Genomic DNA, 27,568 nt, shown 5'->3' with positions numbered 1-27,568 from the left:
TGTTCCTTCCCCTTCCCTCTCTCTGACTCTGGGCGAGCGTAGGTACGTGCACGGCCGAGTCGTGCAGCCAGGAACATTGCTGAGGAGCCCAAGGGTCCATTTTGAGGCTAATGAGATGCAGGAGAGAAATGCAGAGCTTGCACCTCCCCTCGTCCCGCTGGCAGATAAACCCCAGCGCCGTTTCTAGGATAAAAGTTTCAGATTAATAAAAGCTGCCTTGAGGAGCTCTTCTTATTTCCACTTAGGTATTGCTTCCCCTCGCAGAGGACTGTCCTCCCCAGCCTCTCCCAAACTTGCTTTGACCTAGAAAAAGGCTTTTGCTACAACAGCTGCACTTTATTACATCTTCACTGGTGGTCCTTTGTAGTTTATTAGCCAAAGAAACAGATAAGTATAATCCAGGCAATTATTGTTAGTGGGAATATATTGTAATCAGAGGCACATTGCAGCCAGCTCTCCAGTTGTCCAGGGATAGTAGGTTACAAATATTGGAGGATTTGTTAAACCCTGTAGAAGAAAGCGGTAGTAGCTTTAGAGGGGGGATGTGGAGGCTCTTATTGTTTAAATCCTTCTGCTTCTGGGGACAGAGGGTTATTCAGAGTGGTGCTTTTCGAGCCCCAAGAAGCCCTTGGCTGGGAATCACTCACTTCACTTCTAAGGAGAATATTGCACATTTCAGCGTGTGGGATGGGCTGGGAAAGGTCGGGAGGGATCCGCTCTCCTATTTGGGAGATGCCTGCAGAAATTCACGCCAGATCAGCAGATCTGGGGCAAAAAGAGGGGAGAAAAACATCTGCTTTTTGCTTCACTCCAGCTCGGGTGAGCAGCGAGGTGTATTGGCTGGGTGGGGGATTGGTGCTAGACTGTGTGCTGTCATCCTAGCGTTACACAGTGTGTGTCAGTGTTTAAGGAAGGAAGGAGCTTAACTGAGCCAGGTGGTTTGGGGATTCACGGGCTTTGGTGCCTTTCGGTTCGGAGCCGATTTTCCTTCCCACAGGGTGTCAGTTTAACAAACTCAAGCTGTCTGAACCTCCCCATCGTGGTCACCCTGGCGTGGTACCATCCCCTTGACTCGGAGCGTGGTCCTGCTCCCGCAGCCGAAGCCGAGGGGGGGCTGCAGGACAGCGAGAGGCTTTGGCAGGGGTGTCACCGCGGGTGCTGCCGCCTGGGTGCCATCGGCCGGGGCTGGGTGGCACCGCAGCGGGAGGTCCCAGAGGTGCCATCCAGGCGCCGTTGGCAGCAGAGGGATGTAGAACTTCCACTAGAGCTGTACGTCAGGAAATCTCCACCAGCAATATCAACCGGTGCTTGGCATCCACGGAGCTGGGGGGGGTCCTTCTTCTTCTTCTTCTTCCCATAACCCATTGCCGTGAGCCCTCGAGCTGCGTTCCCAGCTGAAGCAGAGGACCTGCCGCCAGCAGCCCCGGAGGTGCCGGGATCCGGAAGCAGGAAAAGCCGCTTTCGTGTCCTTAACGAGCCCCTAATGAGGATTTCGTGCACAAAGCTAGCCACATGGCCGCCTGGCCCCCTCCCGCCTAATCCCCAGCTCGCTGCTTTTTTGTGCCGTCCTCTTCATTCCCGTGCCTCGTCGCTCCCGTCGGAAGGGCTGGTTTTAATTTCCCCCCTTCCTGGTGGGTGGACGGGGCCCACGGCGGACGTGTGGGCACGGGCTGAGGAATGGCAGGCATCCCCCAGCATAGCCCAGATGCTTCGGCCTCGCGCTGAGCCGTCCTTGTGCCTCTCCAAACTTCCTCCTCACCTCGTCCACCATCGCTTTCTCTTGCATCTCACGCTCCCCAGCTCTGCTATTCCTTTTCCCCTGTCCGGTGCCAGCCTTAGACCCTGCCCGCTTCCTTTGGCTTTCATTTTCCAAGCCCTTGTCCCTAAATAATGCCATAGGAAAGAGTGCACACGCATGCCAGCCTCGTCCAGCTCACAGTGCTGCCAACAAGAACGCTTGAGACACTTGCAAACGGGGAGAAATAAAGGCTTCACCGTTATTTTCCCCTGTGCCAAAGCCCTAGCACCTCTTTGGCGTTGCTGACACTAAAAACGGGGGCTGGAGGAAGCCGGTTGCCAAAGACCGCAGGGAGGGCATCGGGGATGCAGCGGGGATGGAGGCGGAGAGGAGAAGATGGGTGCCTCGGGGACCTCTCTGCGGGCAAGGGGGTGACGGGATGGCCCCACTCCTCGAGCACCCCGCAAAGAGCCGCTCGCTGGAGGGAGAGAGGTCTTCAATTTTTCGAGCACCAGCCTCGTCAGCTGAGCTGGCTAACGAACTTTGATCTTCCGTGGCAGTGTCTCTCCAGCCCCATCCTTTCATTACGGGAGGCTGGCGTGGAGATGAAGTGGCGACATGATTTATAATTCAGAAAATCGGGTGGTTTATATTTTTTTCCCCAAGGCTAAACTGCCCTCCTAAGAGGAGCTCACCGGGACGTTCCCCCTCTCCCCCCGCCAGCAGCGGGGAGGCAGTAATTTGTATTTCCTTTCAGTTATCCCTGCGTATCTCCCCTCACCTGCTCCTCTTAAGCTGCCTGGGCTGTAATCCCCTCTCAGCAGCCTTGCCTAAAAAGTGACAGGGACCAACGGCGGCTTATTCCACAAGCTGCTTTCGCGGCGGGGGCTCTAATGCCCTGTGCTGCTGTTTTACCTTTGCTCCTGCTCTTCCAGCACCGTCCCCACCAAATTTTCTTTAAGTCGGCTTCAGTTTGCTTTGCTTTGTATTAAAAAAAAAAGAAGTATCGAGTACGAGAGGGCGGTCCTGGGGATTTGTGCGTGGTTACGGCTGTCAGGCCCTCTCATCCCCAACAAAAGCAGGGTCTGGGTGGAGCGTACGGAGGAGGATGGTGCTGGGCTTATCAATAAATACCCGTATCTGCTATAGGGCTTTTCGTGGGTGCTTCTTGGAGAGCTCTGCTGCAGGAGGAATCGCTGCCCTTGCTCCATGGGCGGGGGGAATGGGGGTTGAAACGACTGGGGTTTGCTTGTGAGGCTTCCCTGGTCCTGCTAAAATGCGAAAATTCTGGGTTTAGGTGTTCAGCCTTCAAGGGGCTGATACTGGTTGGAGGTTGCTCGCCACCCACAGCACTAATGACGGTCCTTGTCCCTTGCCTGCTGGCACCGCTGCTGCCGTGCGTGGCCAAGGGATCAGGAAAGATGCGGGATCCTCGCGGGGTTGTTCTTGCAGGGCTTGAGGGGCTGAGGGATCTGTTTGTGGATGGCAGAGGCTTTCAGAGGGTTTGTAGACAGCCTTCCACGAGGAGAGTTTGTAAATAACATGCATGAGATATTTCTGAAGACACTGGGGTGATGTGAAATGCAGCAACTCATTAACTCGTCAGAATAATTTGGCAGCGGTGGGAGCCCGTATCTCCCTATCACCCTTCACGGGTGTTTACCCACCCCTGGCACTTGGCTTGGGATCCTATTTCTGTACACATGGGGAGAAGAACCCGGGCAGGACGTCAATGTGGGCAAGAAACCCACTTGTCTGTGAACTCCAGGGGAATTTCAGAGCTGCTGGGTTAACGGGGAATTCACACGGAGGGATTCCTTCGGGCAGCTTCGCCTCCATCCAGATCAGTCCAAGGAAGGAGCAGCCTTCCCTGCTTGAGCTGAGCTAATCCTGCGTGAAAATTAAACCAGGTGGCTGGGTTGGCACGCTGGCAGTGCCCGGAGGAGCCGCGGCTGGCCCGGTGCTGGCGGTGAAGGACCACCTCAGCTGCCACGGGGGCTTTGCAAGCGACTCCGACATCCCCACGCCGCGCGGGAACAACTCGAGTGGGTTTCAAGCATGCTGCTCACAGCCCTTAAAACCCCTCGAGCATCTCAGGGGGTGGCCCGAGCCCCCTCCCCGTGCACATCCCTCAGCAACCCAGCGCTTCGTGGTGGTGTTCCCAGTGCCCAGGGCTGCGGGGAGGTGGGTCAGAGCACGGTGCGTGATATTAACGGCAGCTTGTGGAGCTGAGCTGCACCCCCCCAGCTCTGAAAGGCAGCGTGTAATCTATGCATTAACGGTCCTTGGGAGACAGGAGCTGCTGTGCCTACAGTCACAGTCTCTTCAGCGCCGGAGCTGGGTGTTTAAAGCACTGCAGAGTACAGCGTCCTTCCATCACGGGCTGCGAAATTGCACCGGGAACAAAAAGCAGGGGAAAAAAAAAAAAATAAAGCCTTTTTTTTCCTTTTTAAAACCAGATTTAACTTCAAAGTAAATGGAAACTGCGTCGCTAATCGCCTTCCGTGTTCTCGCTGGCTCAAGGGTTCCCTCTGCCCCTGCGGTAGCGGGTTTGTGCGGTGTAAGTGGCTGCGTGACAACTCGCTGGTGGCTCGTGGCTCTTTTAATGTGGAAGTGCCGAGCAGGGGAGAGCGTGTGAGAGCAGCTGGGCTGTCAGAAAAACCCCGTTTACAAGCTGGTGTTGGGTACCAAGCCACAGCTTAGTGGTTTGGAGGTGTCTTGCTAAGGGTTTTCCAAGAGCTGATGGCAGCGACGGCCACATCCCGGCCACGCTGGGGGCTCGGCAGCTCCCGGGGGGGGAACAACCACAGCTCCCAACCTCCCCGGAGCCCAGGGAAGGGAGGAGTCCCCAGCCCCGGGCCATCTCCTGCGGCATTTCCCAGGCCCAGAGGTTGGTCGTGGTCTGGTTGACGTGGTGGTGTCAGGGCAATGGTTGGACTCGATGATCCCAGAGGGCTCTTCCAACCTCATTGATTCTGTGACTCTGCAGCGTGCTCCTGCCCTGCTTTTGGGCGCAATGCAGAGAGGTGAGAGGTTGTGTGTTACCAAACCCGCCCCGTCGGGAATATAACACAAAAATCAAGCTGACGGGATCCTTCTTTTCCATTGCCAACTCATGAATAATTGGGAGAAATCCCTGCAGAAGCTGCGGCTGCAAACTGCTGACACTGTGTGCGCCGTTGGCGAGGAGCATCGATGCTTTTATTCCGAGGAGACCTCCCCACCCGGGTACCCCGTCCCTTTGTGCAGCCCGTCCCCATTCCCCCAGCCCTCTCACGGCGTATTTTTGGACGTTATATAGAGGGAGGAGGTATTTTAGCAGCAAGCCATGACCCAGGAGATGGTGAGTCCATGCCTGGAGCCCAGCACCCGTAAGGCACCGCGGCATTTCGATATAACGGGGAGCCAAAGATGACCATAAAAAGCAATGCGAGGGCAGCAGCATCTGATCCGCGGGCAGCTGGGCGGCGGGGTGACGCTGGGCGAGCTCCCTGATGACTTTCCCAGGTTGCTTCTCTCGCAGTAGTCTGGGTCAGGAGGAGAATAGCGTTGGGGGAGCAGATGAGAGCCGTGGCCCTGGTTATCCTCGGCCATCGGGACTGCGAGAACACGGCCCTGGGTCACCGTGATGGGGAATGGTTGAACACAAATGTTTCTGAGCCCAAACGCCTCGGTCTTAGCCCTGCATCTCATTCCATCTAAAGCAAATTACACTTGTAAAGTGAGATTTCTTTTTGCTCATGTGGATTATATTTTTTTATTTCAATTTAGACATCAGAAAGCTGTTTGCTTCCCTCTCAGAAGTGAAAACCATCACCGGGTTGTTTAGAGACATTTTTCATGACCTCAGCCCCCCCAAAATGACCCCTCTAATTTGTGGAGATTAAATTAATATACCCAGAGGGACTGTGCCCCATTTCTTACCAACCCATCGCCCAGCACCAGCGCAGCCCCCACCGGTATAATTTGATTTATTGAAATTTGGGAGACAGCAGCAATGGCTCCAGTTTCTGTCGCATTCAGAAATAGTCTCTCTTGTCTTCGCCGTCAGATGTTCTTGTTTCCTCAATTTGTAACACATTTTAATAAAATGAATCTTCCCGTAGCCTGGCTAATTGTTGGCTGCTGTTAATCCTTCTGGGGGGGGTACAGAGCTCCTCGTCAGCTGGGCAGGCCTTGCTGTGGGGTTTGCAGCCCCAGAAATTGCCCGAAAAAGCACCAGTTGCTGCAGTTAATATTTATTTTTCACTTCATATTTAATTTTTCCAGACTTTTGATTCAACTCCTCTCCTTGCTCATTCCTTTTCCACACACAGTATTGGGGAAATACTACATTAATTAACTATATATGGGGAAAAATTGTTTATTTTTCCTTTTTGGTTTGCTCGGTGGAGTTAACAGCTTTGTTTTCTGCAGCAGCTCCCGTCCCCCGGCCCAGATAAGGCAGCTCCCCGTGTTCCAGCAGCTGGAAGAGAGGGGGGAAACCTGTTAAAAATAAAGAACTAATGGTAAAAGCAGAAGGGCTGGCAGGAGGAGTGAGAAGCAGGTTGGGACCTTCAAAGTGCTTTTGCCAGGTTTTGCAAAATTGGCTTCATTTGTATCATTATTATTATTATTTATAAACACACCCTTCGACACATGAATTAACCTTCCCCAAAAAACTCCAAGCACGTGCTTCTAGCCCTGCTCCCCAACACTTTATATATATATATATAAAAATCGTTATATATAACTTAATCCTTTCTTCCCATCTCCTGGAAGGTCGTGATGAAAACTTTTGTGTTTAGAACAGGCTTTGTTAAAACCCCCGGGTTTTTTTGGGCTGAATCCTGAATTATTTGGGGACTTTCAGCTGGGAGATCGCTTTGGGTTCTGCATCCCCACCCCAACCCCCTTCCCATCCTTCTCCCCAGGTTCAGCAGCGTGTTCCCCAGCCTGAACATGGCAGTGAAGAGACGCGAGCAGACGCTGCAGGACTACAAGCGCCTGCAGTCCAAGGTGGAGAAATACGAGGAGAAGGAGCGGACCGGCCCCGTCCTGGCCAAGCTGCACCAGGTACCGCCCCGCTCACGGACCCAAACCCCAGCAGGGGCAGTGGGACAGCACTTGGGAAGAGCTTTTCTCTTGGTGTTTGACCTCCATGCCAAGCCCCCATGAAATAAAACACTTTGGAAGGATGACTTTTATCGAGGTAGAGCCGCCACGTAGGGCGCTTGGTCCCAGGAAGGGGAATTAGAGCGCTGGGTGAAGGGAAAGAGCCACTTTTTCCCAAATAAAATGGAATAAAAGCCACGGGAGCTGGGGGTGCTCCGAGGAGCAGCCGGCGCTGAAGTCGGCGCACGGGGGGTTTCCCCCGGACCCCCGCGTCGGAGCAGCAGCTGGGTGGGAAAAGGGGAAGATCAGAGCTTTGTGTTTGCCACCTGTTAGAGAAATTCGTCGTGGAAAATCGCAGTAATTGGTTAACGGGAAGCTTTGCCAGGTTCTTTTCTCTCTCCCAAATTTTAGTGAAATCATGATTTTTTTTTTTTAATTAAATCTACACCAGCGTTTCTCCCCAAATCTGTCGCTGCTGCAGAACGTTGCTTGATCCTCGAAGGAACAGTCGACTTCCTCGGCGTCAAAGCACGTGTATTTTCTGATGATTTTCCCCACAAAACTGAAGTTTTGTGCTAAAGAATAGAAATACCAGCCTTAACAAAAGACACCCCCGATTTAACAGTAAGCAGCTTACTTCGCTCAGCCTCACTGACTAAAGCTGTGGCTGGAAAAATGCGAATGCTTTTGTCCTGGTGATTAAGCAGGTTTTAGTTATTTAATTTTTTTTTCCCTTAATGAACTTCTGCGTGATCTAATTCCCCCCCTCCACCAAAAGATCTGAACTAACCACTGCGTCGGCTTAATGCCTGCAGGAGCCTTAAGAGATCCTGAACCTGGGGCGTCCGAGAGGTGCACAAATTTGATGGGAAATATCATAATCTCACCCAGGTTATTTTTATTGAGCTGCAAATTTGCACCTTCCCTTCGGAGCTGTTTGCTCCGAGTCTTCTGCTGTTGGTGCCCCGCCTGAACCCCACCCCGGGAGCCCAAACGCTCCGTGTTTCACGACAGATGATGAATTTATTCGTTTGCCTCCCAGACCTGCTTAAGCCTGGTTTGATTTAGGGCTGTGCCAGCCTGGAGCTGTGTCCACGCCGTCCCCCCGGCGCGCTGTCCCGGGGAGCGGGGCCGGCGCCGCGGCGGGGCTCGGCTTGCTCCCGTGTCCCCCTCCCGTCGGAATGGCACCGGGATTAAGTGGCAGACTTGAACCGCTCTAATGTTTCACAGCCCACCCCCTCCTGCCCTTTTCCACACCATCGCAGAGACATTTCCCTTTCTCCCCACGCTTCTGTTTAAAGAAGCCAGTTGGACACGCCGAGCTGAAGGTCATGGGCGAAAATGACAGTGGGGGCAGGATCGTCTGGTGATACTCTTGGGAATCGCAGGGTGAGGGGACACAGATGGGGATGGGGATGTTCTCCAGCCTGGCTGAGCTTTGGGGCTGGTTTTTGTCCCCGTTCTTCTGAAGGGGAGAAGACCGACTGGCTCACGATGTGTGCAGCAGCCTCTCTGGGTGTCCCATGGCCTTCCAGGGTCAGAGCTTGGGTCCCACCAAACTCCTTTAACTGGTCACTTGGATCCCACCAGGCTCCGTTAGCTGGTCACTTGGATCCCACCAGGCTCCATTAGCTGGTCACTTGGATCCCTTCAGGCTCTGTTGGTCACTTGGATCCCACCAGGCTCCGTTAGTTGGTCACTTGGATCCCACCAGACTCCGTTAGTTGGTCACTTGGATCCCACCAGGCTCCATTAACTGGTCACTTCGGTCCCACCAGGCTCCATTAGTTGGTCACTTGGATCCCACCAGGCTCTGTTAGTTGGACACTTGGATCCCACCAGGCTCTGTTAGTTGGTCACTTGGATCCCACCAGGCTCCATTAGTTGGTCACTTGGATCCCACCAGGCTCCGTTAGTTGGTCACTTGGATCCCACCAGGCTCCATTAACTGGTCACTTGGATCCCACCAGGCTCTGTTAGTTGGTCACTTGGATACCACCAGGCTCCATTAACTGGTCACTTGGATCCCACCAGGCTCCGTTAGCTGGTCACTTGGATCCCACCAGGCTCCATTAGCTGGTCACTAGTTGTCCATGGGTCAAAGCAGAGCAGTCCTGGGGTGGCCTCTGTGGGGCTGCCCAAGGGAAGGGCACGTTCCCAGATCCCTGACACCCCATCCTCTCTCCTTTCCCAGGCCCGTGAAGAGCTGAGGCCGGTGAAGGAGGACTTTGAAGCCAAAAACAAGCAGCTCCTGGAGGAAATGCCCAAGTTTTACAGCAGCCGCATCGATTACTTCAAACCCAGCTTTGAGTCGCTGGTCCGGGCGCAGGTGAGATGCTGTCCCATCTGTCAGGTGTCCCTTTGGTGGGCATCTGGGGGTCCCACCTGGGTGTGAATTACTGGTAGAGCAAGGCACCTTCTCGAGCTGAGTGTTAGACACAGGTAACGCAGCAAACCTCTGCCCAGATGCCGTTACCTCCAGCAGCTTAATTACCGCGCGGTGAGAGGGCACGGGGAGCAGTGGGGGGACAGATGGGACACTGGGCAGGTGGCTGTTGGACCTTGTCCTGGCAGAGGAGCAGGCTGGCATCTGCTGGCACCTGGCTGCTGGATGGAAAGGACTGAAGGTGGGTTTTTTGCTGGTTTATATGGATCTGCTCGTGTTGAGGACACTCCTGGTACCTACATGATGTCCTGTCCCATGAGGTTGCCTCCATCACGCAGCCCAAGCCCTGGTTGTACATTAACCACTGGCATTTGGTGGCTTTATTCGTCGGGGTACGTCGTCTCTTTGCGTCCCTGAGCTCAGGGTTGGATCTTGTTTGAGATTATGAGACGCTCAGGGCTCAACTTCAGGCTCTCTTCTGGCTCTCGGTAAGCAGAACCGGCGTGTGCCGGCAGGGATGGAGGAGGCTGCACCAAGGATCTGCAGGAAGGGGTGGCCTAAATAAACCACAGCCTGCTTCAATTTCCAGCCTCCACCTTCCTTCTGTGACTTGCTGCCGCTCCTCCTCCACCTTCCTTCTCCTCTCGCCCCTTTTTCAGGCTGGAGAGGAACGTTAGCGGGATCTAACCTAGTTTGGGACTTCTGGCATCGCGGCTGTACGTCGTGCCCTGGCTCACGGGGTGGGTCCAGCGCCGGGACGTGGGTGAAATCCACGTTTTCCTCCGGGGTTTTTTTGGCAGGGAGCTGCTGCGGTGACACGGGAGGTGCACGGAGCACGTGTGGGCTCGATTCACCTACCAGATGGTGCCGAGGCACCGGGGGGGTGCTGGGGGTGCTGCCCTTGCTGTTCCCTGCGCCGTCGGGGCTCCCTGTTCCAGCTGAAATAACCAGACTCCCTGGAGCCACCTCGGAGTCTTGCCGGCCCTTCCCCCAGCACACCCTCGCCGGCCGCTCGCCGTGGGTGGGTTGTTTGGACCGAGACCTTGAAACCCGCCTGCCGCCTGCCCCGCCGGGGTGTTTGTGAGCCGCTGGCAGGCTCCTTAGAAAGCAGCTTTGCCCCTCTGTCCTTGGCCACGCTGTCCCTCTGGCTCCCGGCTGCCAGCTGGCTCCTGCCTCGGGCGGCAGCACGGGGGGGAGCGGTGTGCTGGGGGCACCGGGAGATGCCAGCGGGCAGTGGCAGGGTGCTGGGGCCAGGGCTGCTGGAAGGACTCTCCCTTCGTACCCTCTTCTTCCTTGAGAATCCTGTTTTGTTTCTTGGCCACTTGTCCTGTACCAAAGCTGATGCACCTCCCCTAGGCTAAAGCTGGTCCCCAATGGGTGCTCGAGCATCCCCATCCCCATCCCATCCCATCCCTTCCCCATCCCCTCCCTATCCCTAATTCCCATCCCCATCCCTGTCCCCATCCCCATCCCCATCTCATCCCCATCCCATCCCATCCCCATCCCCATCCTCATCCCCATCCCCATCCCATCCCATCCCATCCCTATTCCCATCCCCATCCCCATCCCCATCCTCTCCCCATCCCCATCCTCATCCCCATCCCATCCCCATCCCATCCCCTTCCCATCCCTATCCCCATCCCCATCCCATCCCATCCCATCCCCATCCCCATCCCATCCCCATCCCAACATTCCCTTTTTTTTGGCCCTGGAGAAAGCAGGAGGTCAAAGTAAGACAAAAGTGTGCCAAGTGGCACTGGCCAGTGCACCGATGAGCTGTGACCGGACCGGGTGCCTCTGCGGGAACAAGTGGGCAAAGGGAAGGACCCCACTTCACACCAGCTTTATGGCTTTGACCCAACAAGACCCTCCAAGACCTCCTGGCTGGGCGGCTGCGTTCCCATGGCACAGCTTGGCCGCAGGCCCCGGCGCCGGGTGTCTCCTGACATGCCCCGAGCTCGCAGGGGCTGTAACATTCAACACCAAATTCTTCTGTCCACCCACGTGCCCGGGGCCAAGCCAACGGAGGCAGATATTTCCCTGGCTGGGGACTTTGAAGTGGCCCCATGAAGATGAAAGGGGAGATTTGGAGCCCTGTGGCCAGTGCGGGTGCGTGAGCAACGCTTCCTTCCCACCTGGCGCTTCATTTTCCAGCTAGAAAACACGATATTCCTCTGGGTTTTAGTGAAATGGGGGAAAAAATGGGGCTTGTGAGGCATGGGGCAGCGCTGTGGGCTGGGGTGAGCAACCCTGGCAGCACCCCAGGGCTTTTGTTGTGTGTAGGGCTGCCACAAACACACCCTGCTGCTGCCCGGCCGTGGCACAGTACCCGCGATCTATAGAAAATGAGGAGAACACGGTGTCCCGGAACAGAATTAGTTCAAGACAGGTGGAGTCGGGGCCGTTGGCTCGGGCTCAAAGGCGAGCTGGAGCTGGGATGGGATGGGATGGGGCCGGAGCGTATGGCATCCATAGCTGGGAAAGTACTGAGCCGCTGTGGTACCCCGGGCCCGGGCTGCCCCGTGCTGGGGCTGGCAGTGCCCGTCGGTTGGGGTGCGTCCCCTCCCCAGGGACCCCCCCCCATATGGTTTTCACCCATATTTTAATGGGGGAAAAGCATCAGGGGGTCGATCCCTGTGGGATCTCGTTGATAAAGCACAAGAGACTCGGCTGGCGCCCTGGATGGCTGCCTACTGGTTAGGCACTGGGGCTTACTGGGGGAGAAGAGCATCCCCAAGGAGACCCGCTGGGTGCCAGCGACCATGGTGGAGGGGGCTGCAATGGGGGGTGGGGTGGGGGGGGGGGCTCTTCCTCCCCGCTCGGCCCTGGGTTCGTTACTCACGGTGTAAATGAGCGTTGATGCTGAATCACCCGGCGTGGGGAGCCCCGGAGCAGCCCCTGCCGCACCCCAGCCCCGGGGAGGGGGGGCACAGGCAGCTGGCAGAGGCGGGTGGGTCCCCAGCAGCTCCCCTCCGCCCTGCCCGAAATAAGCATCGTTTTGAGCAAGATTGGGGAGCCGGTCGCCATGGAGACCGTGCGTGTCGCCGCACCAGCGCTGCCGGAGAGGCTTGGGCCAGCCCCGGTGCCCAGCGAGCCTCGCCTGTGCCCCTCTGTGAAATGGGGGCAACGCTGGCATCGTCCAGCCTGGGGGGCAGCACTTCCCCGTCCCTCCCTGCCAGAGATGGGGGGATGCCCAGGCCAGGTGTCCCCAGCGCCCTCCTCCCACGGGGCACCGCAGCCTTGTGAGCCGGGGGGACCCTGATGGTGCCACCATGGCTGTGCTACCCTGGTTGTGCCACCCTGCCTGTGCCATCCTGCTCGTGCCATCCTGCCCGTGCCACCCTGCCCGTGCCACCCCACCTGCAGCGCCCGCCGGGCACCGCAGCCCTCCTCCTGTGAGGGTCCACACCCCAGCAGGCAGCCCGGTGCCATCTGCCTGCGCTGACCCACTGGCTCCCACTCCGGGAAGCGTTGCAGTTAATTGGTGGTGCTAATTAACACGTTATTAAAACACCCCTCCCCCTGCTCCACGCAGGGTGCCAGGCGTGATGCTCGCGGTGCCCCTGCCCTGCGAGCAGAGACCTGTGGCAGAGCCGGGCAGCTTGGGCAGGCGGCTCATCCCGGTGCCAGGCAGGGGGACAGCGCGGCTGTGGCACGGGGCCGGCGGCTGCAGGGCCGTGCCGGGTGCTGGCAGCAGATGGGCAGGGGGCAGCGAGGGGCAGCGTGTTATTAAAACGTGTTGAGTTGTAATAATCTCCGGGGGTGGCATCAACACATGGGGGGGGAGGGGGGGAAGCTATTTTAGAACCGCTGAGGCGAGGGGCTGGCTCTTGGCACCCACAGCAGGGTGGGGAGGGCACCGCCAGCCCCTGCCCCACTCACCCCCCCGTGTTTCCCCCCCCCAGGTTGTCTACTACACGGAGATGCACAAGATCTTCGGGGACCTGACGGCGCAGATCGACCGGCCCGGCCTGAGCGACGAGCAGCGGGAGCGGGAGAACGATGCCAAGCTGGGCGAGCTGCGGGCACTGTCCATCGTGGCTGACGACTGAGCCCCGCGGCGGGGTGGGGAAGGGGCTGGGGGTCGCCCCCCACCCGGCTCCTGCAGCCAGGCTGCTCCCCACCTCCTCCCTCCCAGGGATGGACTCTGGCTGCTGCCTTTGCCCCCGGGGCTCTGCCCGCCTGCCAGGACAAGGTGCTGCACCGTGGCACAGCTGGGTGCTGGCCTGGCACACCTCGGTGCTCCCCGTGCCCACCCCAGCTCCCAATCTGGCCCAGGTTCCTTGCAGTGCTGCTGGGGGGGGACAGGGTCACTCCTGCGGCTGCTGCTGGGCCACTCCTTTGGTGCCCCAGGTGCCCAGCAGCCCCCCAGGGAGGGCACAAGCGTTTTGGGGTGTCAGGAAGGGGTGATGAAAGGGCAGTGCTTCCCCTGCCAAGCCCCAAGCGATGCCACGCTCTGAATCCACCCTGGGTTAAGCAGGAATGGGGAACCACAGCTGGGGGGTGCACTTCTGCACGACCATGGGTGCCCCCCGAGGGGTAGAGGGGTTGCCCCCCGAGGGGTACGGGGGAGCCCAGACCCCAGGGCAGAGGAAGGTGGGGAGATGCAGAAGGGAAATGCAACCTGGAGGGCTGGGGAGGGGGCTGCACAGCCAGACTCTGCCATAGCCCCCCCCGGGGTGCCCAGGGGGTGCCCAGGGGCTCCATCCCTCCCCTCCAATAAAGCCTTTGGCAGCCAGAGCGTGTTGGGGTCGGGGGGGCCCAGACTGAGCCGCTGCCGCCCCCTGCTGCCCCCTGCCAGCCACTGCAGCGGGGGGGGGGGCTGGCAGGACCCCCACCCATGGCAGGACACCCTTGGGTGGGAGAGGGGAGGGTAAGGGAGGTGTCGGGGGGCTGGAGGGGGGGGAAGGCGAGAAGAGGGAGGGAGGAGGCGTGGGAAGGGAAGGGCTGGGGGGAGGCGCACAGAGCACAATTTTAGTCAAAATACAGGAATTTTGGTGGTGATCTGGCCCGTGTCAGCACCCAGAGAGGCTGCGGGAGCCCCCCCTGCCACCCTCCGCGTCCCAGGATGAGGGGTTGGAGAGCAGTTATGGGGCTTGGCACGGTGTGGGGCTGATAATTGTGGCAAAGAAACCCTGGCACGGCACTGGGGTCAGTCTGTCTCCTACTTGTGTGTCCAGCTGGGAGCATCGAGGTGGCCCCTGGCCCGTCCCCAAAACACGCACACACGATTTCCTACCCAAGAGGTTTCTGTTAACGCAAACAACCACTCAGAGCAAACCCTGCAGCTGCCCCGGCTCCGCGTGCCCGGGGTGGGCGCCAGCTCCAGCCCATCGCCGCAGGGAGATGGCTCCCGGGGACCCTGCACCATCCATGGCCTGTCCAGGCGAGCAGGGGCTTCGCTCTGTCCTCGTGGCCAGCAGCTGGGGGGTGGCTCCTCACCTAAGCAGTCGGTAGCCTAGAAGAGAGGAGAGGGGGGTGACAGGCAGCTCACAAAGAGGGGACCCCATGTCCCAGCACATCCCAGCCCTCCGTACCCTGCTTGCCCCAGCCCTGGAGTATCCCCTGCCCCAGCCCTGGGAGCATCCCCAGCCCCTGCCCCGGGAGCATCCCCTGCCCCAGCCCCGGGAGCATCCCCTGCCCCAGCCCCGGGAGCATCCCCTGCCCCAGCCCCGGGAGCATCCCCTGCCCCAGCCCACCCCCAGATCCCGTACAGTCGCTGCTGGGACCAAGCCAAGCCTCCTCCCCCAGCACGGAGAACTTCATCTCCCCTCAGCGGTTCCTTCCCAACCGCATCACATGCCGGGCCAGGTTTAAGCAAAATAAACTCAGTTGCCACGGTTACCCGGAGCAGGGATGCTATATATACCTATAGAACTGCCACGCAAGGAGCCCAGCCCGTGCACCCGAGCGAGGACCACGCTCTGCCACGGGCAACGCGTGGGGAGCTGAGCCCTGGCAGACCCTGTGCCAGCTCCCGGGGGTGGTCTGCAGTGCCCTGGGTGGGCAGCGGGCACGTGCTGCCTCTTGGCTGGCTGCTGCAGCTGGATTAAACCCCGCTTTAGGCAGGGTTTAGGGCTCTTCTAAATCCACCTTGCTTCCCTTGTGGCTGCGGCTGCTTGGCTGCCAGCCTAACCCGCTGCGACCTGCCTCTCCTGCACCCAGCCCTGGCAGCGCACCCACCCATCCTCGCTCCCACAGCCCAGCTCCTGCTCTGTGCCACCAGCTCCTCCTGCCGTCCCTGCGCTCCAGAGAGGGATTTCACTGATGGAAAATTAACCCAGCGCTGCAAGCTCTGCTCTCACCCGGGATCGTGCCACGGAACCAGCAGCCCTTGGCCAGGAGCGGGTCTGCACGCTGGCAGGGAGGAGGGCTCCGTCTTACATAGTAAAAGTGGATAATTGCCAGTTTCTCACCCGCAAGATCCCAGGGAGAGCTTGCAGAAAGGGAAGATTAACTCTACACCGCGGTGCACGCTCAGCCTCGGTCTCTGACGCGCTGCTGAGTGAGGTACGTCAGCGCCCGGAGCTCCAAAAGCAGAGGGAGGGATGCTGCCAACTCAGGGATGCCCGAGCCGGTGGCACTCACCGCGTCGTGCAGCCGCTCAGGTCCAGCCCAGCCTGCACCATGCGTGCCAGGACCGTGGGGTCAGCGCCAGGATGGGGCCCTCCCGCGATGGGGACCGTTCTCCACAGCTTCATCCTCTCTCCTCCCTGGCAGGGAGAAGGCAGAGAGAGGCAGTGAGCCCGGCCGCATCGCAGCACCCCGGCTGTCCCCCCTCGTCCCCAAAGCCCCCGACCCCCTTGGGACAGGAGTGGGTTCTGCAGATGCCATCCCACAACCAAAGCACACCACCAAACCTATGGGCTTTCCCCCAAAACTGGGTGAATTAACCCTCGCCAGGACTACCAAGTCCAGCACCCACCTGAGCCCACCCCTCCCTGTGCTTTGTTGGGTGCTCAGGAGTCCCTTTGCTTGCTGGAGTCATCAATAAACCTGGTGAGACACCCCACGCCAGTGATCTGGGGGTATTGGGGCCATCATCTCCTAAGCCAGGCACCTGCACCGAGAGCAGACCTCCCTCCTCCTCCTCACCTGGGCTCTGGAAGCAGAATCAGCATCATCCGGAGCAGCCTCAGCATCCTCCTCGGGGTCAGGCACCGAGGAGCCTGGGGTACCACCAGTGAGGGGCTGGTAGAAGCCGCGGGGCATCCGGATGCTCCCGTAGCATCTCCCTGGCATCGCAGGAGGGGCTGGAGGCAGAGAGCTGCACCTCGGGGCTCACCCCAAAGCAGTGCCCACGCACACGGTGTGGGAGCACAGAGCTGGCTGCCCCGAGGCTTACAGAAACCAGAGAGATCCCCTCTGACCACAAATATCCCCCCCAAAAATCCCTGCGTGGCCTGAGCACGCGGTAGGGAAGGGCCCCGTGTCTTAAGGGCTGGCCCAGGTGAGTGTTCAGGGCTCCAGAAGACACAGGCAGGGCAGCAGGGGAGGGGGCTGCCCAGATGCCCACCCCCCAGCAGGGACACATCCCCATCATCTGCCCCGAGTTGCTCCTGCCCTTTGGTCCTGGCCCCGGGGTGATGGGAAGAGGTTCGCTCTGGGGAGGGGGCAACAAGGATGGTGAGACCCCGTGGCACCACCCAGGAGCGAGTCTGCCCCAGGACACCTACACCCCGCAGCACCCCCTCCTCAGGCTGTGCCCCCAGCCAGCCTCTCCCAGGACCCCCACCCGGGTCTGTCCCCCGTGTTCGGGGCGAGCACTCACCTCCCCAGGGCAGGAGCGGTGGGATGCCGGTGGGTGCCGGGCTCCGAGGGTGCCCCGCTGGTGGCCGGGGTGGGCGTGGAGGTGGGGTGCTGGGGCGAGCTGTGGGGAGGGCAAAGCCCAGGTCACGGTGGGAAACCAGCAGGGAAGAGGGGAGGGATGGAGGGGGTAAGGGGGTACCTGGTCCGAGAGCGCCTGGCCAGGGCTGCAGGCAGCGTTCACTTCCCCACCCTCGGTACCGACCCGACGGCACGATGAGGGGCTCCATGAGCACCAAAACACCGCGGCGGAGCATCCCCTGGCCCGACCCCCTCCTCACCTGGGCTGGAAGGAAACCTCCTCACCCCCCCCGCCCCCAAAAAACACTCCTGCAGCCTCTGAGCACCCCGAGGAAGACCCGCTGCTCCCCCACTCGCGATGCGACCCGGAGCATCCCCCCGCCCCGGCGGGGACCCCCCGGCGCCCCCTCCGCACCCACCTGCGGCAGCAGCTCGGCGGGGAGCAGGGGGGGTCTTGGGGGGGCAGAGGACAAGCTGTAGCCCCCCCCCCGCGAGGCAGCAGGACCCCCTGGAGGTGAAGCGGGAGGGGGATCGGGGTGGGGAGGGGGGCGGCAGCCGCTTGAACCGGGCAAACAAAAGGGGCGGAAAAGCCGTCGGATGTGATGCGGCGGTGACGCGCCCCCCGCGTGACGTCACGGGGGGTTGAGGGGAGTGACGTCATCACTCAACAGCACATCACCTCGCAAAGAGAGTGAAAAGGCTTTATTGGGGGGGGAAAAGTGATGTGGGGGGGGTGTCGGGCCGGGGGCCGGCCCCGGGTGGGCGTGACGTCATGCAGCGGTGTGTGACGTCATGCAGCGGGGTGTGACGCGATCGGTGCGGCGCAGTTCGTCCGTCCAGGGGCGGTGGCTGGAGCGGGACCCCCCGGCCCCCACTGGGACCCCCCAGCCCTACCTGCAGCGGCCGCCCCGCAGCGAGCGGCGGGTCAGGCGGGTGAGCAGCACCTTCACCCGGCCCCAGTGCGAGCGCCCGTCCTGGGAGGTGGGGGGACACACGGCCATCAGCGAGGGGGGACCCGCGGGACCCCCACCCGCCTCACCCCGCTGCCCCCCAGCCCGTACCTTGTCCGGTGTCGGGGCGCCCGCCCCGCTCTCGCCGGGGTCCAGCAGGCTGGGGGAGCTGGCCGAGTGCCCCCACGTCCTCCGGCACGGCCCGGGGTAGGGCGCTGCGTGGTGGGGGGGGGGACAAAGCTGGTGTGGGGGGTCCGGCTGGGCAGGGTCCCCCCCCATCCCCACATCCCACCCCGCTCACCTGGGGCCTGGCTGTCCGAGCAGGAGCGCGGGCGGAACCGCTCACCCCTCCACGCGGCCGAATCCTGCCCCGGAGGTTCCCGGGTGGGCTGTGGGTGCAGAGAGGCAGGGTGTGAGCTGGGAACACCCCCCCACCCAGCACCACCACCCTCCTGAGCACCCCACGTCCTCCCGCCCCTCACCATGGCATCAGGGCGGGTACGCCGGGCATCCGCCGCCTGCTGCCGGAGGAGCCGGTTGTCCTGCTGCAGCCGTGCCAGGCGCTCCAGCATCTGGCAGACGTGCTCCAGGTACCGCAGCCCCTGCCCTGGCACGGGCAGCACCGCCTCGGGCACAGCCTGCGGGCCAACGGGGCCTCGGGGGCTACCGGGCGGCTGAGCCCCCCCAGTCGCAGCCATCGCTCCCTCGGGGTCCTCCGGCTCCCGGGGGTCCCGCAGCGGCTCTGCCCGGCCGAGCTGTCGTAGCACCCGCTGCCTCCTGCTCCGCTGTGCCACCTGCACCAGTTTCTTGCTGGCCGAGCGGCTGCGGGGCGGCCGGGGGGGCTCAGCGCCCGGCTCTTCTCCGGGGGGGCTCTTCGGTGGGAAGCCGTCGAGGGAGAAGCTGCTCTCGGAGCCCAGCGGGGTGGAGGGTGAGTGCTCGTTGCTGGCCATCTCCACCCCGGAGTCCTCCGACTCCGACTTGAGGAGCTGCCCGCTTGCCGAGGGGCTGCCGGAGGAGAGGGGTGGCGGCGGGGGGGGTCCCCAGGCGCTCATCCCCCCCGGGGGGTGCCGCGGGCTCTCCTGCAGCCGCCGGTAGACGCTGGCGGAGGTTCGCACCACGCAGCTCTCCGCCGTCTCCCAGGGACCATCTGCGGGGCGAGGGAGGACGGGTGCTGTCAGATGGGGGATCCTGGGGCAGGGTGCTTGCTGCCCCATGTGCCGGGCCCACCACCCTTCCCAGCCACCCCACAGCAGCTCCAGCCATGCCCAAGGCCGCTCTCCCCACCGCCATGCCGAGTTACAGCCCCCCTTGCCCAGGGACCCCTCTCCGGAGGGTCCCCGCAGCCCTGCCCGGTGCCGAGGATGCTCCTACGATGGCAGCGCGTTGTCGCTGCTCCCCAGAAAGGTGGCCCCGTGCCTGGCCCCATCCTCCTCCCTCCCCACGCTGCTGAGGAGCACCCACGATCCTCACGCCGACCTGGCCGGGGCCGCACGAGCAGCTGCTCTCCCCGCACCCCGCTCCGTGCCAGCCCCCAGGACACAGCCACAGGGTCCGGATGGCTCCAGGGACCACCAGCTCCTCACGTGGGGGGCATCGCCAGCCGGGACGTGCCCACCATCACCCTGCAGCTCCGGGTGGGATCGCAGCGTGGCCGTGGGGGTCTCAGGCACCCACCTCCCTTCCCGGCCAGGCCGTGGCGGAGGGCTCGGGGAGGTGGGGGGCGAAGCTTTGGCACCCTCCTGGCTCTCAACTCGGGGTGCAGAGCTGCCCACCCCCCCCGGCAAGCCCCTGCTCAGAGGCTCCCCCCCCCCACGCACTCACAGCAGCTGAACCTCCTCTTCCAGACGGCGCGGGAGCCACCCCACATCGCCGAGAGCCAGAGCGTCCCGGCGCTCCCTTTTAGAGCCACCCCAGCCGGCGACGGGCCCTGTATCCAGAGGCGCCTCATTACCCAACTGGTTCCCAACTGGTTCCTTTCAGGATTTGGGATCGGCGATACTGGCTGGGCCGGTGGTTAAGGGCTCCCTTCCCACCCCAACCGGGAAGGCGAGAGGGTTATTTGGGGACTGGCAAGCTGCGGGACAAACCCCACTGCTGTGGGGAAACCCGAATTCCCCACCCAGGGGTGCCCAGGTTCCCAAATTCCTGCCCCTACACAGCAGGAGCCAGCAGCGGGGGGTCACGGGCACCCGCCGGGACAATCCCGCTGTTCAGTGGGCACATGAATGCCAGCAATGCCGTGGGGCTGCCCCTCCGCCCCGGCACGGCCGCTGCCACGCTCCCACGCACCCAATGTCCACGTGCCGAGGGGCTCCTGATTCCCCTCCCTGCCCCACCACCACCGTGGGGGGTCACTGGGGCTCGGAGCCGGGGGCACAGGCAGGGTGAGAAGGGGCACAGGGGGTTCCCCATCACCCGGAGAGCCCAAACCTCCCCTGCGGGAGCTGCCACGTGCCGGGGTCCCCCCGAGTCTGCAGCAACGGCTCAGACCCCTGGTACCCCCCAGGCTCTGCTGCTGGAGGGGGGATCCCATCATGGCCTGAACTGGGGGCACATACAGATGGGCTGTGGGTTACTGGGACCCCCACACCGCTTGCGGGGACCCAGCAGGCTCGACCCCAGCGCAGGCACAGGGCTGGCAGCCCAAACACACGCTCGAAGGCAAAACCCAGTTTGAATTCCCGGCACAGCCCAGCACCTGGAGCCCCTCCCAGCTGGGGGGCCACGAACTAGGGCTCCAGGGACCCCCAGAGACCCCCTCCAGCACAGGCACCACAAACTGGGGGGTGCCAGGGACCCCCAGAGACCCCCTCCAGCACAGGCACCACAAACTGGGGGGTGCCAGGGACCCCCAGGTCCCCTCTCCAGCACAGACAGCCCAAATCAGGGACCCCTGAGGATTCCCTCCAGCATAAACCTCGCAGGCTGTGGAGCCCCTGTGACCCCCCCCAATCCAGCCCCGGGACCCCCCCACTCACCGCGGTGCAGCTCCACGCTGAAGGCTCCGCGACGGCGCAGCATCCCCGGGAGGGGAGGAGGGACCGGGGGCCGGGCAGGGCTCACCGGGGGCCGGGCAGGGCTCACCGGGGGCCGGGCGAGGCGGAGGGACCGGCCCTGCTGCTCCTCCGCCGCTTTATGGGGCCGGGCTGTGGGGCGGTGCTGCCCCGGGGCGGGCCGGGATGGGTGGGGGGGAGCCGCCCCCTGCCTGGGCACCACCTTTGCCCCCAGCCCCAGGGTAGGGGGGGGGTCTGCAGGCGTGGGGTGCAGGGTGGGGGGCTGTGGTGTACCCCCAGCAGCGGGAGCCGGCTGGGGATGTGGGGAGCCGTGGGAAGGGGCTGGCGGGGAGCTGCTGGTACCAGCACAGCCCCGACGCCGGCACAGCCCCGACATCTCCCTGCAAACAGGGCGGGGAGCAGCGATAAGAGCCCACCTGGGCCCCCGCGGGACAAAGGGCCCGGCCAACAGCCCGCAATAAAGCCCCGACCCCTCCCGGGGACGCCCAGAGCCTGGGGGGGGGTTTGCTTCCACCTCCCCACTGCTGCTATGGGGTGCAGGGTGCGGGGTCCTTGCCTGCTGGGGGGCTGGGAGGGGGAAACCCACCCTGTGGTGCCAGCCCTGGGAGGGCACAGGCTGCTTGTCCCCCTGCACAGACCAGGCACAGGAGTGGAGCAAATATATATTATATTTATATAGAGATCTGGTTTAATACCTCGGAGAAGCCCTTTGCAGTCAGGGTACGGCACGGTGCCAGCCCCCTCTCCGGTACCTAAGTGCTCAAGCATCCTTGTGCCCCCCCCTCCATGTCCCCGCTGTGTCCCCGGGCGCGTGCGGCTGCTGCAGCCCAGGCTGAGAACGGCCCCAGCTCATCACACACACCGACACAGCACCGGCGAAGGTGGGCAGCTGCATTGCATCCCCCCCCCTCCATCCACAACCCGGTGACACCCTCAGCCCCCACCCAACACCCTCCCACTGCAGACCCCCACCCTACCAAAGCACTGGGGCCAGTGGGGTGTCCCCGGGGGGGGGGGACAGGGCACACGCTGCTCCCTGGGACACGGGGGATGCAGGATGCCGGTGCCTGGGGCTCAGGAGTGGGGGGACGCAGGGGGGGCGGCGGGCCCCCCCGGGGTGCCCTGGTAGCGCAGGCGGGCGTGCTTCTCGCAGTAGAGCTCGTCGCCCACCCAGAAGTGCCCCCGCATCTTCAGGTTGAGGCCGCAGTCGGCGCAGGCGTAGCAGGATGGGTGCCGGTAGCGGCCGTCCTGGATCCTCACCGCCTGCGTCCTGGGGGAGGCAGGCATCAGCGGGGCACCCCGTGTCCCCCCCACCCCCTGTGGTCCCTTCTCAGCCCCAGAGCGGTGGCAGGGACACATCCTGACCAGTACCCCCCCCCCCCAGCCCCACTCACGCGATGCTGCTGCCGCATCTCTCGCAGACGTGCAGCTTCTGGACGCCGGCCACGGGCTTGCGGGCGCTGGGCGAGAGCCGGCTGGGGAAGGGGGCCATGGGGCCGGCTGCGGGGAGACGAGGCCGTCAGAGTCCTGCCACCCCCCTGGCCAGACCCCTCCGTGTCCCCCCCCCTCACCTCCGCCCTCGTCCTCCAGAGCCTCCTGCAGCAGGCGGAAGGTGCTGGACTGCCGCGGGGCCGCCCGCAGCTCCCGGTTCTCCTGCAGCATCTTGTAAACCTCGGAATCCTCCTCCAAGCGCCGCATGGCCGGCTCGGAGCCCAGGCTATGGGATGGCACCCCAGGGTGCAGGGGGGGAGATCAGGGTGGGGGTCCCCAGCACCCAGACGCCTGGGACCGCCGGGCTGCACCCCGCACCCGCCACCTGCTCCCTCCACCCCGGGGAGCTGCCCCAGCCTGCCCGGCCCTCCCACGGGCCTCTTAACCCTTTGCACGGGCTCCCTCGGCGAGGCAGCACCCCATGTGCACCCCGGGGCGTGGGGGCAGCACGCCATGGGGCTGGGGGCTTCCCCACCCCTGTCCCCCCCCGCCCCGCACAGCCCCGAGCCCGCTCCGTACCTGTTGCAGGGGCTGGGGGAGGGCGAGGAGCGGCGCCGCTCCCTGCACGTCTCCCAGGGGTTTGGGGGGGCCCCGAGTCCCGGCGAGGGTGGGCAGGGGGGTGGGGGCAGGATTGAGCCCGGGGAGCTGTTCTGGCGGCTCAGGCTTCCTCGCTCCTGGCAGGGGGAGAGAGGTGCTGGGTGCCCTGGGGGGCGCGGGGCTGGCAGGGGGGTGTCCTGAGCCTGGAGGTGAGGGTGGCATCTCCCAGGCAGAGCGCAGGGAAGGGCACCTGCAGACCCCCTCGCTCTCCTCCTGAGCACCCCAGGGACACCCACAGGGACTTCTCCCAAGCCCACAGGGATGGGTGCTGCGCCGTGCCCCCCGGGAGGGATGCAGGGATGCTCCACGGCTCGGCACGGGGCAGCTGCTTCTCCTCCCCTCCCGCGCTGGGGGCAGCGGGACCCCAGGGCGGGGGCCAGGGGCAGCACCCCCACCCCGGCAACCCTGCGCCCATCCCCTCCCCGGCATCTGCTCCTGCTTAGCGGCGAGGCAGGAAAGGCAAAGCCCCGGCTAAGTGGAAGCCGATGTTCGCGGGAGCAGCCGCCGCGCAGATGTGACCCCCGGGGACGAGGAGCCCCTGCCCAGACCCTGCGGAGAGGGAGGGGGGCCCTGGGGGGTCACAAGCATCCCCTCGCCGCCCCTTTGGGCAGGGGGGTTCGGGCACGGCACCCCGCAGCCCCATCCTCTTGGCAGGGGGTGTAGGGGCAGGGAGGGGCTCTCCGGGGCCGGCCCCAAAGCAAATAAAGGGCTGGGGAGGAAGGAGGGAGCGGGCGGCCGGAGGAGCCAAGGGGCAGCCGGGGCCGCGGCCAAAGGCAGCTGGGAAGGGCTGTGCTCCGGCCACGGCGCTTCCCGATTTGGGCTTGAAAAACAAGAAAAGAAGCAAGCGAGGAGGGAGGAGAGGAGGGAGACGCCAAGCCCGGAGCCAGCGGTGCCCCGCGGGGCGCAGCAGCCGCCCGAAACCACGGCGGGGAGGGATGGGGCGGCCGCGGGCACCCCGGGACTGGTCTGGGTGGCAGCGGAGGCATCCCGTCCCCCCCGGGCATCCCGCTCCCCGGGCATCACCGTGGCAGGGGCCAGCGGGCGCTGCCGGGGGTGCGCCGGGCTGTGGGTCCCTGCCCTGCCAACGCCCCAGTCCCTGGGGCTCGCGGGAGCAGGGCCGGGCCTCCCCAAACTGGTTTGGCTTCCCCAGGCTGGCGCCGTTGCCAAGAGGCGTCGGGTAGGAGCGAGCAAAACATCCCCGGCCAGGTGTGCCGGTGCCCGCGGGGCCCGGGGTGCCTGCCAGTGCGGCGGGGAGGTGGCTGGTGGCACCGGGGGCACGGCAGACAGCGTCCCTGGGGCAGGGATAACGTGGCGATGGGGCTGCAGAGGGGATGAGATGGGGATGGGATGGGGATGGGATGGGGATGTGATGGGGCTGCAAAGGGGGATGTGATGGGGCTGCAGAGGGGATGGGATGGGGCTGCAAAGGGGATGGGATGGGGCTGCAGAGGGGATGGGATGGGGCTGCAAAGGGGATGGGATGGGGCTGCAAAGGGGATGTGATGGGGATACGATGGGGCTGCAGTGGGGCTGCAAAGGGTGAGGGTGCAGGGATGCCCCCCCAGCATCTCCGCCTGGCCCCGCACAGCCTCCCCAGCTCCCTCCTCACCTGGCAAAGCCTGGGACAGGCGAACTCCTCCTCTACAGGCTGTGAGCTGGGGGGAGAGGATGGAGCCATGAGGAGAGTCCTTGACTCTACCCGGACTCCTGCCCACCCCCCCCAGCCCCACACGCAGCCGGGTCCAGCCTTACCTGGCGCTGCGGGGCGGGGGGCTGAGGGATGCCGGGCTGGAGCGGGAGGCTCGCAGGGCGCCCTGGCTCTGGTCCTGCGTCCGCAGTGCGTCCTGGGGAGGGGAGGGAGATGCCAGGAGCTGAAATGAGCCCTGGGTGGGGGGCCGGGGGGTGCGGGGGGCTGCCCGGCGCTCACCTGGAAGCGTGTGCTCAGCCCCTCCGGTGAGGTGTCCCCGTTGGCGTGGCTGGGAGGTGACATCAGGGCCCTGGGGACCAAGGGAGAGTGGGGCATCCTGCATCTGCCCCAGGAGCACGCAGCCCCTGTGCACCCGTGGCCGTTCCCCTGCAGCCCCCCGGGGAGCCCCAGGCCCCCGACTGGGACCAGTCAGCCGGGTAACGGCTGCCAGGGCTGTGGGGCCTCGTTACCGCCTGACTCTTTAATTACAGAGCTCCCGCGGGGATGGCCCAGCCCCAAGAGCCGCCGGAGGGGAAAAACAACCGGCGCACACGTGGCTGGGGGCTCCAGCCCACGCGGGGACCCCGCTCCCCTGGGGCTGGGGACCGAGACGTCCTGGCTGCCATCCCCCCCCCCGGTCACAGCACCCACCTCTCCACCTGCAGCCGGAGCTCCCCGGGGCTCTGCTTGATCTTATTCTGCGCCTCCACGTTGAGCATCTCGGCTGCGCTCTCCCCGTTGATGGTGACGATGACGTCCCCTGGCCGGAGGTCACCCGCGGCCGCCTTCCCGTGCTCCGTCACCTCCGTGGAGAAGGAGACACGGGGACGGCCCCGCTGGTACCTCGGAGGTGCTGGGGGCAGCAAGGTCCCCCACCAGCCACCCCTCAGCCCCACGCAGCCCTCGGGCATCACCCAGCGCACGGTAGGGCACCGCCAGCTCCGTGCCAGTCCCCGAATCCCACCCCGCTGGGATGCTCCCACCCACTGGGCTCCCCACGGCCCTGCCAACCCAGTGCCAGGGGGCACCAAGGCCACGGCGACAACAGCAGGGAACCGGGCACAGCCCTGCCCAGCCCAGGGGGGGTGGCACGAGCCCCCACGCCTGCCGTGGGGCCGTTCCCACGGAGCGGGATCCCTCAAGGACAGCAAACAGGATCCGCTCCCCGGAGCAGCCCGGCGTGGCGCCCGCCCCGGCGTCCCCGCAGCCCTCCCCGGGGCGAGGGGGCACGTGGGGGGTTCTTACCTTGGTGACAGTGATGGGCTTCCCGAAGTCCCTTCCCCCGGTGATGCGGAAGCCCCAAGGGGCCGGGCCGGGCAGGGTCACCGTCACCGGCATGGCAGCGGGCGGCTCTGGGCGGGCAGGGAGCGGCGGCATCAGGAAACACCGAGGGGACGGGGCAGAGGGGAGCCCTCACCCCCTCTGCGAGGCACAGCCCGTCCCCGCTGCACCCCAGCGGCCCCCAGCCCCACACCCGAGGGTCACGAGGCCGATGGGGAGCAGTGGCGCCTTCCTTCCGGGGAGGGGACCCTTGTCCTCGTGCTGTCACAGGGTGCTGGCAGCCACCGCCGCTTCCTCTTGCCACCACGGTGTCCCCGGCTGAGCCTGGTGGCTTCCTCCCCTGCCGAGCCCCACCGAGGACAAGGGGATCCCGGGCACCCGCTGCCGGCTGCGGCAGTGGGACGGGGGCACCCCGCTGTCCCCAGGGCCTTGCGGGCGGCTCGTGGCACGGCACGGCATGGCATGGCATGGCAGGGCCGAGCCAGCGGGGTTTGGAGGGGAGGATGTGGCGGGCGAGGGAAGGATCCAGGCACCACCGCTCCAAGTCCTTCGCCCCGCAGCAAACCCGTGCCAGGAACGGGTGGCGAGGGTCCCCCTGGGGCAGCTCGGGGTCCCTGTGGCACCCCAGCGAGCGCTGTAACCCTTGGGATCAGCGGGATGGGCAGCCCCCTCCCCTAAACATCGGGCCTGGCACCCCTGCCCCCAGCACCCCGCAGCCCGGCTGGGCCCGATCCTGCCGGCACAGCCCCAGGGTGGCCGCGGGCGCCGGGTACCCCGTGGGCAAACCGCCGGGGAAGGCATTTTAAAAATCCCGAGCGCACAAAGAGGGGCTTGAGAGGCTGCCCGGAAGAATTTCCTGGGCTGGGCTTCGGCAGCGCCGGGAGGAAACCCCAAACCCCAAACCCCAAACCCCAAACCCCCTCCCCACAGCCGGCCCCGCTCAGCATCCCTGGGCAGCGAGGGCTGCTGCTCCGGGCACCCCGACACCGGGCTGGGCACGACCCCCGGGCCCCCCAACCGTCCTGCAAGCCCTCCTCCAGCCCTTGCACCCCCCTGTCACCCCCTGCAGCCCCCGTCTGTCCCCTGCACCCCCCTCTGTCCCCTTCTCGCCGGGCCCCGGCGCACAGCGATGCCTTTGTGCCCGCGGGGGCTGGCGGTGCCACCCGGCACCCTGCGGGGCGCGACGGCGGGGGACAGGCCATGCCAGGGGGTGCAGAGGACATGGGGACATGGGGACACGGGGACACACCTGCGGGACAGGCTGCCCGCACCCCCCCTCCATCCCCTGCCCGAGGGGAGCAGCACCGCGGGCACCGCGGGCACCGGGACCCCCGAGAGCGGCATCCCCGAGGGTCGGGCACCCCCCGAGGGCTGGCACCCCTCGGGGCAGCGCTCCCCAGCCCGTCCCCCCCCCCCGCCCCATGCCCCCCCGCACCCCCCAGGCGCACTCACCGAGCCGGGCGGCCCCGTGGGGCGGCGGAGCCGAGCGCGGCCCCGGCACCG

General features: G+C 63.9%; 3 protein-coding genes across 3 annotated transcripts in view; 1 reads left to right on the top strand and 2 right to left on the bottom strand.

The window, feature by feature from the left end:
- BIN3 (bridging integrator 3) overlaps positions 1–13,956 on the top strand; it is a 38,347-nt gene extending 24,391 nt beyond the window's left edge. Inside the window, exons 7-9 of the mRNA XM_068421595.1 lie at positions 6,652–6,793; positions 9,027–9,161; positions 13,124–13,956. Of these exons, the coding sequence (XP_068277696.1) occupies positions 6,652–6,793; positions 9,027–9,161; positions 13,124–13,270 (424 nt within the window). The 3' untranslated portion in view covers positions 13,271–13,956. The remainder of the gene's footprint in view (positions 1–6,651; positions 6,794–9,026; positions 9,162–13,123) is intronic.
- A 3,979-nt stretch (positions 13,957–17,935) lies between these two features.
- C33H8orf58 (chromosome 33 C8orf58 homolog) lies at positions 17,936–19,894 on the bottom strand. Its single transcript, XM_068421596.1, has 6 exons — positions 19,817–19,894; positions 18,697–19,142; positions 18,478–18,633; positions 18,297–18,384; positions 18,107–18,210; positions 17,936–18,019 (listed from the first exon to the last, which is right to left on the bottom strand). The coding sequence occupies exons 1-6, from the start codon at positions 19,860–19,862 to the stop codon at positions 17,936–17,938; spliced, it is 924 nt and encodes a 307-aa protein (XP_068277697.1). The 5' UTR covers positions 19,863–19,894.
- A 2,093-nt stretch (positions 19,895–21,987) lies between these two features.
- On the bottom strand, positions 21,988–27,556 carry PDLIM2 (PDZ and LIM domain 2). The gene is made up of 10 exons (XM_068421506.1): positions 27,518–27,556; positions 26,030–26,136; positions 25,436–25,587; positions 25,025–25,094; positions 24,850–24,941; positions 24,707–24,752; positions 23,020–23,174; positions 22,581–22,726; positions 22,404–22,509; positions 21,988–22,279 (listed from the first exon to the last, which is right to left on the bottom strand). The coding sequence occupies exons 2-10, from the start codon at positions 26,120–26,122 to the stop codon at positions 22,084–22,086; spliced, it is 1,056 nt and encodes a 351-aa protein (XP_068277607.1). The 5' UTR covers positions 26,123–26,136; positions 27,518–27,556; the 3' UTR covers positions 21,988–22,083.
- Between the last annotated feature and the right edge of the window lie 12 nt (positions 27,557–27,568).

This window comes from Nyctibius grandis, chromosome 33 (genome assembly GCF_013368605.1).
Source record: "Nyctibius grandis isolate bNycGra1 chromosome 33, bNycGra1.pri, whole genome shotgun sequence".
NCBI lineage: Eukaryota > Metazoa > Chordata > Aves > Nyctibiiformes > Nyctibiidae > Nyctibius > Nyctibius grandis.
Note: the sequence above shows the minus strand (reverse complement) of the source record. Positions and strands in the feature narration are given on the sequence as shown.

Excerpts from the sequence above, each read along its gene's own strand:
- C33H8orf58 (XM_068421596.1), bottom strand. The coding sequence starts at position 19,862 with ATGTGGGGTGGCTCCCGCGCCGTCTGGAAGAGGAGGTTCAGCTGCT. Across the intron at positions 19,143-19,816 it reads GAAGAGGAGGTTCAGCTGCT|ATGGTCCCTGGGAGACGGCG; the intron begins GTGAGTGCGTGG and ends CTCGCCCCGCAG. Across the intron at positions 18,634-18,696 it reads AGCCGGAGGACCCCGAGGGA|GCTGTGCCCGAGGCGGTGCT; the intron begins GCGATGGCTGCG and ends GTTGGCCCGCAG.
- PDLIM2 (XM_068421506.1), bottom strand. The coding sequence starts at position 26,122 with ATGCCGGTGACGGTGACCCTGCCCGGCCCGGCCCCTTGGGGCTTCCGC. Across the intron at positions 24,942-25,024 it reads GGCTGAGCACACGCTTCCAG|GACGCACTGCGGACGCAGGA; the intron begins GTGAGCGCCGGG and ends TCCCCTCCCCAG. Across the intron at positions 23,175-24,706 it reads CCTGTCCCAGGCTTTGCCAG|GAGCGAGGAAGCCTGAGCCG; the intron begins GTGAGGAGGGAG and ends TCCCCCTGCCAG.